This window comes from Colias philodice, chromosome 22, assembly GCF_061535455.1.
Source record: "Colias philodice isolate Cphi_HAF_F1 chromosome 22, ilColPhil1 Martin Lab GWU primary, whole genome shotgun sequence".
In the NCBI taxonomy this organism is placed as follows: domain Eukaryota; kingdom Metazoa; phylum Arthropoda; class Insecta; order Lepidoptera; family Pieridae; genus Colias; species Colias philodice.
In genome coordinates this window covers 3,037,317-3,051,069 of record NC_143107.1, presented here as the reverse complement: position 1 = coordinate 3,051,069, position 13,753 = coordinate 3,037,317, and the positions used below count along the sequence as shown (strand labels likewise).

The following is a 13,753-nucleotide window of genomic DNA, read 5'->3' as shown; positions in this document are numbered from 1 at the left end:
TCAATCGTACTTCTCTGTTTAGACTCTGATTTGTCTCTGTAACCGAGAAAGAGAAGAAAGACAGTCTGTACTATTTAATTTTTAAAACTATTTATTAATTATGTAATTTACCCCTTGGGTGGAATTAGTAATCGACTGTCAAGTAATGTACTAGAGATGGTGATACAAAAATTGTTAGGAGTACACTACCTTTGACCCGCTGACGGGGAGTCCATTTTGCAACTATTGCTATTTTTTCTTATCTTTATATGTATTAGATTATTAAGATTTGTATTTTTTACATAGTAGCAAATAAAAAGTTTTCTACCTCCTGCTATTTTCCACATATTCTGGTATATTATATTTTCTGAATGTGGATGAAAGAGTCTTCTAATCATTTGATAAGCGGTTCTACATTATTTATTAAGAGCATCCCACATGTAAGAGCTTGAAGCCCTATTGAAACCAGGGTTTTATTTTTTCAAAAACCTTGTGCACAAGTCTTAATTTTTTTTTTCAGGAAACGATTTATGTTTATATGTTTGTGGTTCTATATGTACTCACATATCCGTGACTCGCAGAAGAATATTTATAAAATAACGTTAAAATTGCAATTCTAAATGAATATACGGTTCCAAAAAAGAAAAGCGAGAAGATTTATCTCAATCTTAACCCCTTCGCAGACTAACTTCGCAGAAGAATATTTATAAAATAACGTTAAAATTGCAATTCTAAATGAATATACGGTTCCAAAAAAGAAAAGCGAGAAGATTTATCTCAATCTTAACCCCTTAATGAGCCACTGTAATGAAATAAACGTGAACATGACGAGAAATAAAGGTTAATTTTATCGAAAACTTAAAAGAGTCATTTAGTAAAAGAGTTTAAAATACTTGTTACTCACAATAAGACGCTAAAACCATTAATTTAGATAGTGTTTAAATCCTTAATACTTAAACCTAAAAGCTTTTGATCCTTTTCCTTTCCATTGGTTGATGGTTGACCTAGAGGATGTAATTCCCGAGAGCAAAGCCTCAGACAGCAGCAAATTTTTAACATTAGTAAGATTAAAATTTAGTACAACTATATAGAATCATAGTACAAAAGCATCCAAAAACCCTTAAACGCTGATTATAAAGTTTTTGAAATTTAAATTAAAACGAAAGTCATAGCTTAAAAGTAGTTATAGTAGCTTAACGACGTTTTAGGTAAGCATTTTATTACTAAATAAAAAAAAATCACAAAATGAAAATAAAAATACTAAATTACTTAGCTAAAAAGTCGCTATGGTATGTAAACGGCCGTCTTGTCCAGTAAATAGTTAAAATTTTCAGATTATTATGCTGAACTAAACGAGAAAAAGTGAATTTAAAAATAAATTATAACAGTTTCTGGGTAAAAACTAATATTTATATATAATTAAATGTCGATCGATGTATCTCACAATAATTATTGTAAGTGTCATAATTTTTAAGAAATAACGATTTCCGTGTTTTTTGCCATTTACTCGAAACTCACTTCGTGGGCTTAACGGCTTTCTAGTTAAAGGACGGCAGAATAGTAAACTTTTATTAGGTACTGATTGTATGTGTATTACTTAAAGTTTAACTGACTTCGTAAAATAATAATACTAAAATAAATGGTTTTGTTGTTTTTTGATTTGGCATTTTTATTTAAAAGAATACGATTAACAGTTGTCTCTGTTAAATGTTGGTAACTTTTTATGCATAATTCACTATTTATTTTTCTACCAAGCCATCGATATCGGTATCGCCGATACATTACTACAAATATCGGTATCGGTATCGTATCGGCAAAATCATGTATCGTTACATCCCTACTTGTAAGTACCTATTAAGTACAACATAAATTACCAAAAAAAATGAAAGGCTTTCGAATTTTGATTGATATAATATTAAAACAAAAAATATATTAAAGATTTAAACTGCAGTTTGCAGATTCATAAACGTCTAGTTAGTTACTAGGATTTGTAGTTGAGTAGGTCCTAACTAGCATTAGCTACTATTTAGTATTCTGTGTCATAACTTAAAAGTTAAAACTTAAAACCATTGAATCGTCGTAAATATTAAAATGAATGAAAAATAACATAGGAATTTCGTACCTATTGTATGCGATAAAGGGAAGAACGGGACGGGGCGAGGGCACAACAACATGCCGGTTTCCACTTCCAGTCGCTTTTCGTTCATCAGTCAGTTCGGCTCCGCGCGCGCTACGGCCGTGATTCGTCGCGTTTAAAAAAAAATAAACGAAAAAATAAATTGTCTATTCCCAATTTGGCGGGAAAAATAAAAACTAGGTTAGATCAAATAAATATGCATACCTCCGCGTGTAAATTAATAAATAGTGTTTTATAACGATGGTACGGAGCCTAAGTAATGATAAGGGTGGTTTATTTCGTCACACGCATCTCAATTAGTGTTTAAGCGATGCAATATCAAAGTATTGAGGAAGATGATTTACAATATCGGATTTTTGGTGAATCCTATAACATACTATCAGAGAACAGCAGTTCAGCCGGCCGGCGTAGAAAGTAAGTCTGATTTTCATTTCATTTGCCTTTGTAGATCGTATCGAAATTGTTCACCACGTGTGTACTCGTATATTTTACATTATTATGAAAGCTTTTTTAAAATAATTAAATGACTAAAGATAAAATAGTTGATGAAATAACCTTAATTTATATCTAGTCAACTGGTTTGTCTTGTTGTTTTTTATACTTGAATTGTATTAATTAGGTAATAAATAAGTTTCTTATTCGGAAAAGTAAGATTTCTAAAAGCTTTCGTAGATATATTTTCAAAGGGAAATGCATGAAAAACTAATGATGTAACTTGTTCTATCTAAGTACAAGGTAGGTAAAGCGATTGTTTTTCCATGCGTAAAAAATTAATATACCTAGTTACCTACCTGCATACACAAGAGTAATTATTATAAACTAGCGGTCCGCCCCGGCTTCGCCCGTGGTACATAATATTTACGTTTTTTCTACATAAGAACCATCCTGGTTCTTCAAGGAATATAATAAAAAAAGAATTATCGAAATCGGTTCAACCGTTCTCGAGTTATGCGCTTACCAACACATTTTGCGATTCATTTTTATATATAAGAAGATAAATAAACATCAAATTGAAAGGTACACTACGATTTTTCATAGCAGCTTGTGATAAACTTCCATTAAGATAAGTGCGAAAAGTTTGTGCTTTAGAGATCCGTAATATTTTATCCAGGCTACTTTTTATATTTATTTTATTTAATTTAAATACTTACCTACATAGAAATAAAATAAAATAGGTAAATAGGTACCTACGTAGAGCTTTTGGAGATTGTAATAAGTGATAGCATGTTTACAAAACCCGTGCTTTTAATTATCTCTCAATAGACATTTTTTATTTTTTTTTAATTTAGGCATGAAGATGGAATTCGAAGAAAAATGTAATAGGTACCTGAGTAGGTACGGTACCCGCACGCGCCGCTTGACCAAATTATTAACATAACTTTCAGTTTTAGGTATAATTCGAAAATCCGAAATAATCTTCAAATTTTTGATTCAGCATTTTTTGTATTAAGTACTATACCTACCTATAAAATATATAAATTCTAAATATTAATGTGAAACTTGTCGCTATGTGCCATTTTATTACGCAAACAAAATCGCAGGTACCAAGCAATAGAACATAAATCTTGTTAGTTTTACTATCGCATGTACTTTAATATTTAAATACCATAATAACAATGAAGTGTACTATGGCCTAATCGCATAAACTTCCGGAGTGGTTTACTCTTTCAGAGAACCCGAACAATCAAACACTTCTATGGCAATAATAATGTTATATTATAGCTTATCTAAACACCGCGATGTAGACTTTTAATTTAAAAGCTCGATTCAGCCGCGCCTTGGAAAATTTTAACATTGGCAATTTTGAATTAAATTATGAAACAAGCGATACCTAAGTAGGTACTTATATCAAAATTTCTATGAATTCATTTCCAATCTGAACTTAAAAACAATTTGAAAAATTAGATTTAAAATAAATATTTTTGTAAATTACATAGTTACCTATTCCTCACGAAAGTTTCCAAAATTTAATTCGAATAGTTTGACTCTAAAGGCTGCCACTGCGCGTATAAGTAGGTATTATAGTAGTACTATCTTTATTTGCGAATATGGAATATTACTAACACTAAACTAGTACTAAACATAGCACAATTATTGACGTAATAACGTAACCCTTTATTAATAAAATGTGATGGTTTCTACATGAAAAACTTACAAACCTGAGGCGGAATTAAACTAACCGGTTCAGAAAACCGGACAAAAGACAGCCCTGAGAAAGAGCTAAATTAGGTATGTTGAATTTTCAGTTTCGTTTGTACTACAATAACCCCCTTTTTGTGAGATGAATTTCTAGATACATGTATTCTTAGTAGGTACTTACATTATGTTCCTGTAAAAGAAGATCGGCAAGATTTTGAAGCTTTTATTCAAAAGACTGCATAGAAGCTGTCCAATCTGTTATCATTTGTTAGGATTGTCTACCTACTATTTGTCCTAGTCAATAAAAAGTAACAATTTTTAACGAAAGCATTGTCCAAACTTGAACACGTGCTATTCAATTTCATCGCTTATAACAATGTGGCTAATGCGTAAAATATAAAGCGTACAGACTAAACAAATTCATTCACGACCAATCTTCCTTATAATTTTTTCCATTTTTGTTTGAGATGATTAGGTGTCGACTGTCGGCACAATCAATTCCGTTCTCCCCTTCGTAGTTCGTTAATTCATGAAATTGCTTTATTAAGAACAATGATATAGCGCTAAAGTGTTATAGAGTCATGTTTTTACAAACAAAAGGCAATTTTCGTATCATTCAATAAGTTCAAGAAAAATTTGACCTTCAACTCTGGATTATCCTGCGTGCTTGCCGAAACCTTGAAACACCAAGGTCTCACGTACGTACTTACCTGGTAAGATATAACCTTTCCAGATTGTGGGGTACAAAAAATACTTCAAACTAGTGAGGTTTTTAAACCATCTAACGTTGAAGGTTTAAAGGTACCAAGGGCTCGCTCAAACTCAAATTGCGTGAGTGTGGCGAATTTATCTACGGATATTTAAAATATGTACCTTTAATGACCTCAATTAGACGTTCTACTGTATAAGATTAATTGAATGATGTATCGGCAAAGCCCTCGCAATAAATTATTTAATTAAAAAATGTCACGAACAAAATATTATAATTTATAATTTTTGACGTGTATGAAGTCATACTAGAGATCCGTATTACATTTTAGATAAGGCACCTTGTATGGTTATTTCTACGTTTCCGGTCATAAAACAAGTTTTATATTTGTCTCACGTTTCTAAATAGGTACAATAAATTGCGAAGATTCTTTGGCTTGCCAAAATGATTACTTTATTTAGAATCCAGTAGATTAATGGAGTTGTGGAAAACCCCACGAAATATTGTTTATTACGTCTATATTTTTTATGATCAACTGTAGTATTGATAAAACAATGATGATGAAAAGTTATTAAATTGTAGTATCTCTGAAAACTTTAATATTTGTTCATTTAAATTGTGAATCAATAAAGCTTAATTCAATATAAAGGGTTATTTAAAGTATAATAAAACCAGAAAAATATATTTACAAGCATTTAATTTTCGGAATAAGTCTTTGCGTGACAAAACTCTACAATTTCCTGCTAGCCATTTTAAATGATACAGAAGAAATATATTAGAAAAACTTTGCCGTTTATTTGCTTAGAATTACATAGTATTACGAAGTAAGTTTGTAAAATCACTCGTTGGTACTGTAATATCATTGTATTCAATTGAAAATAAATATAAGCGATATTTTTTTTCATTTTAGTAAGAGTATTTTCAGATTCCTGAAATAGTTAATGCTCTTTGTATTCTTATCTGTTCGCAGATAATAATATCTAATTACGCGATATTTAACATATTCCAATTAAAGACGCGACAAACATTTCGGAATGTCCAATTTGCATAATATTTTAATGAACGCTTCATTACCCGCTTAAATCGCGTGTACTCATTCCCATAAAATATGTTTTTCATGTGAGAACATGCAGGCAATGACCGAGCCCTTCCCTAGGGGTAAGACCGATGACCGAGGGTGCCACCCCCAAAGGTACAATAATTACTTCACGTGCGTCTGCAGATGGCACACAAGGTGCGAGCCAGGGCTGACCTTTTATCGATAAAATTATATCGATAGAATGTAGCCCTGTTAGAATAAATAATAAGTAATATTTCAGACATTTTTCACACACGGCACCATCTGATCCCATACTAAGCTTTTAGCTTGTGATAATTTTTATCGATAAATTACCTACGACTTGTCACTTGTGGATAGAAATGTTATGAACTTACTTTTTAATTAAAGGGGCCATATGTCGAGACCTTTTTGATAAGAAGTGATAGGGGATACCGCAGTATTACCGCTCTTTGTGTATTAGGTATGGTTGAGTAATGTTGTAATTTCGAACGTATCATAAATTTTATGTTAAAACAGTAATCACTCTTTAGAAAGTTTGGTCCAATTCTTATTACAAATTGGAAATTTTCCTACTTATATTAAATATTTTTTTTCGAAAACTGTAACCTTTTTTGCTCATATTAAGAAAATAAAATATGCAAGAGAATGGGTTAACACAAACCGAATTAAAAAAAATATTGATTGAATTCAGCATCGATATGTGCACATCACTAGTCGTGTCTAATACGACAATTCTATGAATGCTGATATAATTGGGGTGACTGTAGGACGTGACTTTCACACGATGCAACTGCATAAAAATATTTAGTCAATAATAACATAGCTCATACTTTTATTGTCTTTGAACACAAACAAAATTGTTTCCATGCGTAAAAATACTGTTCTCGTAATTAATGAAATGAACCTTAAATTGAAAACATCATGAAACAAATGGTTTAATTTTTATCCGATTTGCGCCAGTAGGTATAATGTTTATTTCCTCTGACTTTTTACAACCTGAGTATAGTTTTGGATTTTGGTTCGATATGTGAATTGTGAAAGTAGCTTTTCACTACATGTGCTTTACTCATACCGTAAAAACTTTAAATTGAAGAAAATTTGTTTTAAAACGAAAACGGGAAGTTGTAAACGATTGAAAATGAAAGATACTCAAAATTGTAAACGTAGTCCTGTTTTAACATTTGAATGTTGTTTAAACGCACCAAAATGGCTTTGGGATTCATCCATCACACTGAAACTCTTAAGTAAAGCTTTACAACTTATCAATAGAGGAGAGATATGAAACACGTTTGCTGTTCCTTGGAACATTATTCACAAAAGCCATAAAAAATGTCCCAATCTTGCCACGTGGGTAACATTTCGTATCAAATCTTTCAAGGCCAGCTGTCTGACTACAATACCGCTAAGAAATTGGGGTATTTTTTCTAGTCTAGCCTTTTTGTGATTGGCAAAGGTACTGCTATGAATACGTAACATGGGCTGTTCGCAATGTGTCAAAGTTCATATTTTTTCAGAAATTATTGATCCTTGAAGCGTAGCGGAGGGTCGGAAATGTTTTTGCTGTCTTGTGGCTGGGGATGGACTCATTTTTTAGTCATGAAATATTGAGTATGAAGTATTTCAAGTTAAAGTTCTTGTGAATAGTGAGACGATGAAGTTTTAACTGTATGATCTAAAAGTTGGTACATAATACGATTTGAAAGAGCTAACTAAAGATTGTTGATAAGCGACGAAATGTTTGAGTTTTACTTAATAATGTAATCATGTGTCAAGCCCATAAAATTTGAATAATTTAAGTGTTAAATTACCCGAATTGTAACGTGATTAAAATATAATATAGCCAACAGCTAAACCACATTACCGATAGTAAAATGTAAATTAAAACATGAAACACCTTTCCTAAGACGATGCGGGCTGTTTATGCCATATAAAGGCAAAGAGGACCCCTATATAGAATTTTTACTGTTTTACATATTATACGTGTCTTGTTATCGCACATGTGGGCTTATATCTATTTCCCTTTAAAACTAAAGTAACTTCAATTAAGCTTATTCTAATACATAATTTCAAAGATATCTAATTAAATTCTTCAGAAAACACCTGTTAAATTAACATGGTATAAAAACTAATAAGCATTTATTTATTTTATCATAAATGTCATAAATTTATCGCAAAACTATTTCTACTCCTATTAAAAACGATATTTAAAAAAAAAAACACAATTTCTTCTCGTATTACATATTTTTAAATTAAAATTGAAGGTTTTATATATATATATTCATGTAGGTTCTTTTTATCATGTTTTTGCATCAGATCTTAAACGGTCTGTTTACAGAAAGCAAAAAATGTACGTATACTAAATTCTTCATAAATCACACGTTACATACATGCATGAGTAACTAAATAATTACTCATACAAGCCCTATGAATGTATGAATTAATTTAATGTAACGTTAATTAAAATCGTTTAGGTACCAACAACCGTGTCGACCATATTGCACATCATTTTATGGTTGACGGGAGAGGTGGGAAATGGGTCATCTGGACTCCATACTGACCCATTTAAATGTGTACATAATTCAATTATTCCGTGTATAATAGGATTCATCAAAAAGTGGGGTATTCACGTGTATATATTCACGTGTATATTCACGTGTATATAATAAAGAGCATGAATTCTATATATAGAATTCATGCTCTTTATTAGATTGACTAGTGGTCCGCCCCGGCTTCGCCCGTGGTACATATTTTGCAATAAAAGGTAGCCTATGTCCTTTCTCGGGTATCAAAATATCTCCATACCAAATTTCATGCAAATTGGTTCAGTAGTTTAGGCATGATTGAGTAACAGACAGACAGACAGAGTTACTTTCGCATTTATAATATTAGTATGGATTAGTATTGGGATTATGGTTAGTGGTGTGATTAATTTTAGTAAATAATTCAATCACTTTGTTGTAGGAAGATAGTCACTTTTGCACGCCTCATAAGCGAAGCGTTGAGGTGGGTACTACTGTCACTTCGCGCAAAACATCTGATTTTTCAAACTTAAAATGTCTTTATGTATCATACATTGCACTTGTAAGATAATACATACACACACATATTAAGAAAAAACACTATTTTTAACGTTCATGATATTTTTGATGTCGTTTTTGTTATTTAAACTAGTTAAAAAACAGTTTAAAAAAGTTCTGTCTTGGACGTCCGTGTGTCTGTATGTGCGGATCCTTTTTCTTGTTAACACGATAGCGACCGAAATACTTTACTAATCGAGTCTTTTTTTTTCTCTTACGCTTGAGTATGCTCAGGAATAGAACCCTTTCATTTTTCAGGGTATGATTCGATGTGGTTTAATTGTTATTAAATAAACAAAAATAATAATTAATAAATATTTATTAAAAAAAAATTATGAGGCGTGCACTTTTGGATTTTCCAAATTATATTTATCTTCAAATAGAGTATCGGAGGTATGTCTTAACAGTCTGAAGGATACAAGTGAACTACACACAGAGAGCTATACATATAACTCAACCATTTAGGGGTCTATACAACACACAAAATGATACCTTTATTTATGACCCTGTTCGAGTATTTCTTGTCCTTACTTCTAGGAATCTATACAATAAATATTCACAAGGTTTAACATGTGTTACCAAGTGTTGAGTGCATACAGGGCTCACAATAGGTTTACCAAATGTGCATGATAAGAAAAAGGTCATTGCAATAAATCTCACTTTAAAGTTTAAAGTGTAAGAAACGTAATGGCCTTTTAAGAGAGAAACTTTTGTAAATGAAATCAATATTTCAACAATTAGCTATTAGTTTTAAATATCTGAAGGGCATATTTATACTAACGAACAAATGCGAAAACTTTATTTAAATTTTAGCAGATTCTAAAGTAAAGAAATACTTTGCTGTTAAGAATCAATATAAACTTTCAAGTTTTAATATCTCGAAACCATGTAGGAATGCATATAGATAGATACCTATACTTAAGACCTACTTACAACTTCTAAAGTACATTGTACTTTGTTACTTTAGTACTTTGCTTGTAAGTGGATGTTACCAAAATACTAATTGTAATTTATAGCTCATGAAAGGGTGCAGTTATCACCTGTATTTATTTAAAGTGGGGCTCAAATTACAAACTAATGTCGGAGTTCCCACGAGGGGCATGCATTGGTTTGGACAATAGAGCTTGGTGCATGTTGTACAAATTCTGTTTACAAGGAACGAGATGATCTTGTTCCCATGGTGTTTTGACCCCATATCTGAGGAGTTGTATTGAATATAATTGTTTTGAGTTGGAGTTTTGATCGATTTTATGGGCGAGTGCGTGAGGGTGAGATAAGTTTATAAGTTGAATAATTCTTTCTTTGATACATATTAATGTTGGTTTTATTTTCAGTTTTATGCTTTCGATAGTCTTTTTCTATTAATGCATGTAATAAAGAACGATTATATTATTTAAGACAGAATTCATAATCGCTTCAATGATCAGTTCACGTATTTTCGGAATTAGTTTGTGAGCCTATTAATATTTGATATATGCCATAGTATTTTTCGTACAGTTGATTGAATACTTTTCTCCTTCGAATATTTTCTCAAAGCAACGAGAGCGTGAAATCTTCAAAGAAAACCCAAATGTTCATATCGTACCATTTGCATATATCCTTTGTCCAAAACCTGCTTTATGGTAAAACATAATTTAGGGGAAAGATTTCAAAAGAGCCTAAAATGCATTATTATGTGTTAAAGTGCATTGCCCTTTGAATAGGCCAGTTGCGTTTGTTTTGACGATTTTTATTTTTGCACTGTATGCATTGCTGGAAACAGCTGTTTGGAGAATTTTCTATAAACACGAAAATTGCTCATGAAATGTTGTTTAGTAATAAAGCTGAGTTGTATGTGCATGTGTTGTCACTGTTACAGTTAAGTAGTTAAAAAATATAATTAACTAGATTTCCGCCCGCGGCTTCGCCCGCGTTTTCAAAGGAAAACCCGCATAGTTCCCGTTCCCGTGGGATTTCCGGGATAAAACCTATCCTATGTGTTAATCCAAGCTACCCTCTATATGTGTGCTAAATTTCATTGTAATCGGTTCAGTAGTTTTTACGTGAAAGAGTAATAAACATCCATACATCCATACATCCATACATCCTTACAAACTTTCGCCTTTATAATATAGGTACTAGCTTTCCGCCTGCGGCTTCGCCCGCGTTTTCAAAAAAAAACCCGCATAGTTCCCGTTCCCGTGGGATTTCCGGGATAAAACCTAGCCTATGTCACTCAGAAATGATGTAGCTTTCCAAAAGAATTTTTCAAATCTGCCAAGTAGTTTCGGAGCCTATTCAATTCATACAAACAAACAACAAACAAAAAATCAAACCTTTCCTCTTTATAATATTTGTATAGACATATATTAGATATATTTATTAATGCTGGTTACCAATACATTTGTAATTTAAAAGCTTTTTTTAAACCTTTGAACTTCAATTCTTTAAGCTAGTAAACTAGGTTACAAATTATTCTGATAATATAAGGAAACATTACAAGGACATTGTTATCTCGAATTAAAAGCTATACACACTATTGAGAGACTATAAATAGTCGATTGAAATTATAATTTAAAGTCTGGATTTTACTACTTCTTGAAAGCTTGTCCTAGAGAGCTTTCTTTAATTTATCTGTAGAATTGGGAATTATTGGTGCTTGTATTTAGTGACAACGCGGCTAATAACATGTTAAAAAACCTAAGGTTAGGTCTCATTTCGTTTTCTTTTTGGTTAGTCAGACCCGTTATCTCTTTAATCTCTTCGGAATATGAGAATGACAAAGCGCTCTGCTTTTATCTACATGGTTTTGTTTTCCAGTTTTATGTGTAATTTCCGACGATTGTCATGGTTATTTATATTACCCCGGTTTATAAGAAAAACTTTGATAGTACAATTTAAAAGTTGCAACTAAAATAATGTTATCGTAAGTCCAAATATCCATACACCGCCAATTTGTTGTGTCCCCAAAAGCGATCCAAAGGAACAAGCTACCATATTTTTATCGATCGGCAGCTGTGTACAATCAACGTGGTATTGTGGGGGTCGCAGATGGCTCGTGCACTCCCGCCGATTGCACGGTATATTGTATTCTATTTGTACATCAGATATTATTGTGTCAATGGATATTCCATTAGGAATACTGAAGCGCTGCAATTGAGTGTAAAACTTTAGAATTTAAAGTACCTACCATGATGCAAATGTTTGGAAGGATAGGTCATGCTAGACACTTAAGCGTGTAACTTGCGATGCGATTTACGTATTTTAAAGCGGACGATAAATTTTGAAAAAGTTCATTTTATAATTAGGTAACTACTATCTTTTTGATGCGCCCTCGCTTTTTACCAATGTCTTACATGTCCTTTATTTTTATGGTTGCCTGGAAGAGATTGCTTTTTCCAATTTTGTGTATTCACTTATTTTAAATTTCTGTTATATGTACAATAAAGTGTCATAAATAAATAAATAAATAAATACTACTTTCTTCACAATTAGTGAAAAAGTCGTAAAGGGAAACCAATAATCATATAAATCAATTATAAAATTACCAATTCGACCTTTACCTAATTTGATTCGAACAAAACGTTAATCAATATTCCGTTCACACCTTTAGCCACCTATTCTGAAACCATTCGTAATCTTCGATAATTTGCGATCGGTATCGCGTAAATTCGATTGACACGTGGATACCACATGGCATATCACCTGCTTGGCTACCCGATGACGGAACCCGGGCTTCGGGACTGCATTCTTTATCTTCCCATTACTACAGTACCGGTCGTTGACTGCTGTTGATTTTCGCATACGAAATGCGATACCGTCTGGCTCGCGAAAAGGATCAAATAAATTGTAATGATTTATTATTTTGGTAAAGTAATAGGACATTCTAAGCTTACGTGGAGTTATTTTGAATGTATTTTCCTTGCTTCTAAAGATGAATTTTTGTTAAGTCATCCTTAGCATTGAGCTTTTGTATTCAATTGTATACTCATGATGTAATAAACCGTCCAATTATAATAATTCTAAACTTAAAATCAAAATATATTTATCAATCCATTAACAATATCCAACCGAAACGTTGTTGTCGAGCAATAAATCACGTAATTATTCAATAAGTAAATAATTCACAATCAATGGGCGGATTTCGTCTATTTCAACATATCAAAATTGCGATAGTATGATAAACTGAAGCAATTTGGTTCAGTGGCGCTTGTGTCGAACGATGACCTCATTGGGGCCCGTCTCATGAGAGCTTTGGGTGTGACATACTTCGTAAATTGAGTTATATTTCATTGATTTAGTTTTTGGGTGTTGACTAGATCAGTTTGGGAGAAATAGTTTTCATAATGGATTTACTACTAACAGAAAAAAGTGTGGGTAGCTATACTTAAATTAAATTTATTGCGAAATATCCAGAACACGGATTTGATTATTTAATGTACAAATTTGATTCTTGTTATATTTATATACTGTTCAAAAGCATTTGAAAGGATAGTAACATCAAAAATACGATTTAATTTCATGCATATTTATCATTCGATGAAAGCATTAATTAAAAACACATTCTTAATATTCTTCTAACATTTGAACACAAAATGTGGTAGTTAGATACCATAAAACGTGTCAATATCAATTAGTAAATTACATAATATATTGGGAATTCGCAACACATG

General features: G+C 31.9%; 1 protein-coding gene across 4 annotated transcripts in view; it reads left to right on the top strand.

Moving 5' to 3' along the window:
- Positions 1-13,753, top strand: part of Myb (proto-oncogene like protein Myb) — a 48,166-nt gene that overhangs the window by 3,173 nt on the left and 31,240 nt on the right. Inside the window, exon 1 of one of the 4 annotated variants that reach the window (XM_089709494.1) lies at positions 2,171-2,530. The exons of the other annotated variants lie outside the window; for them this stretch is intronic. Within the exon in view, the coding sequence (XP_089565620.1) occupies positions 2,427-2,530 (104 nt within the window). The 5' untranslated portion in view covers positions 2,171-2,426. Of the gene's footprint in view, positions 1-2,170; positions 2,531-13,753 lie in introns of those variants that run through there. 4 annotated transcript variants of the gene reach the window in all.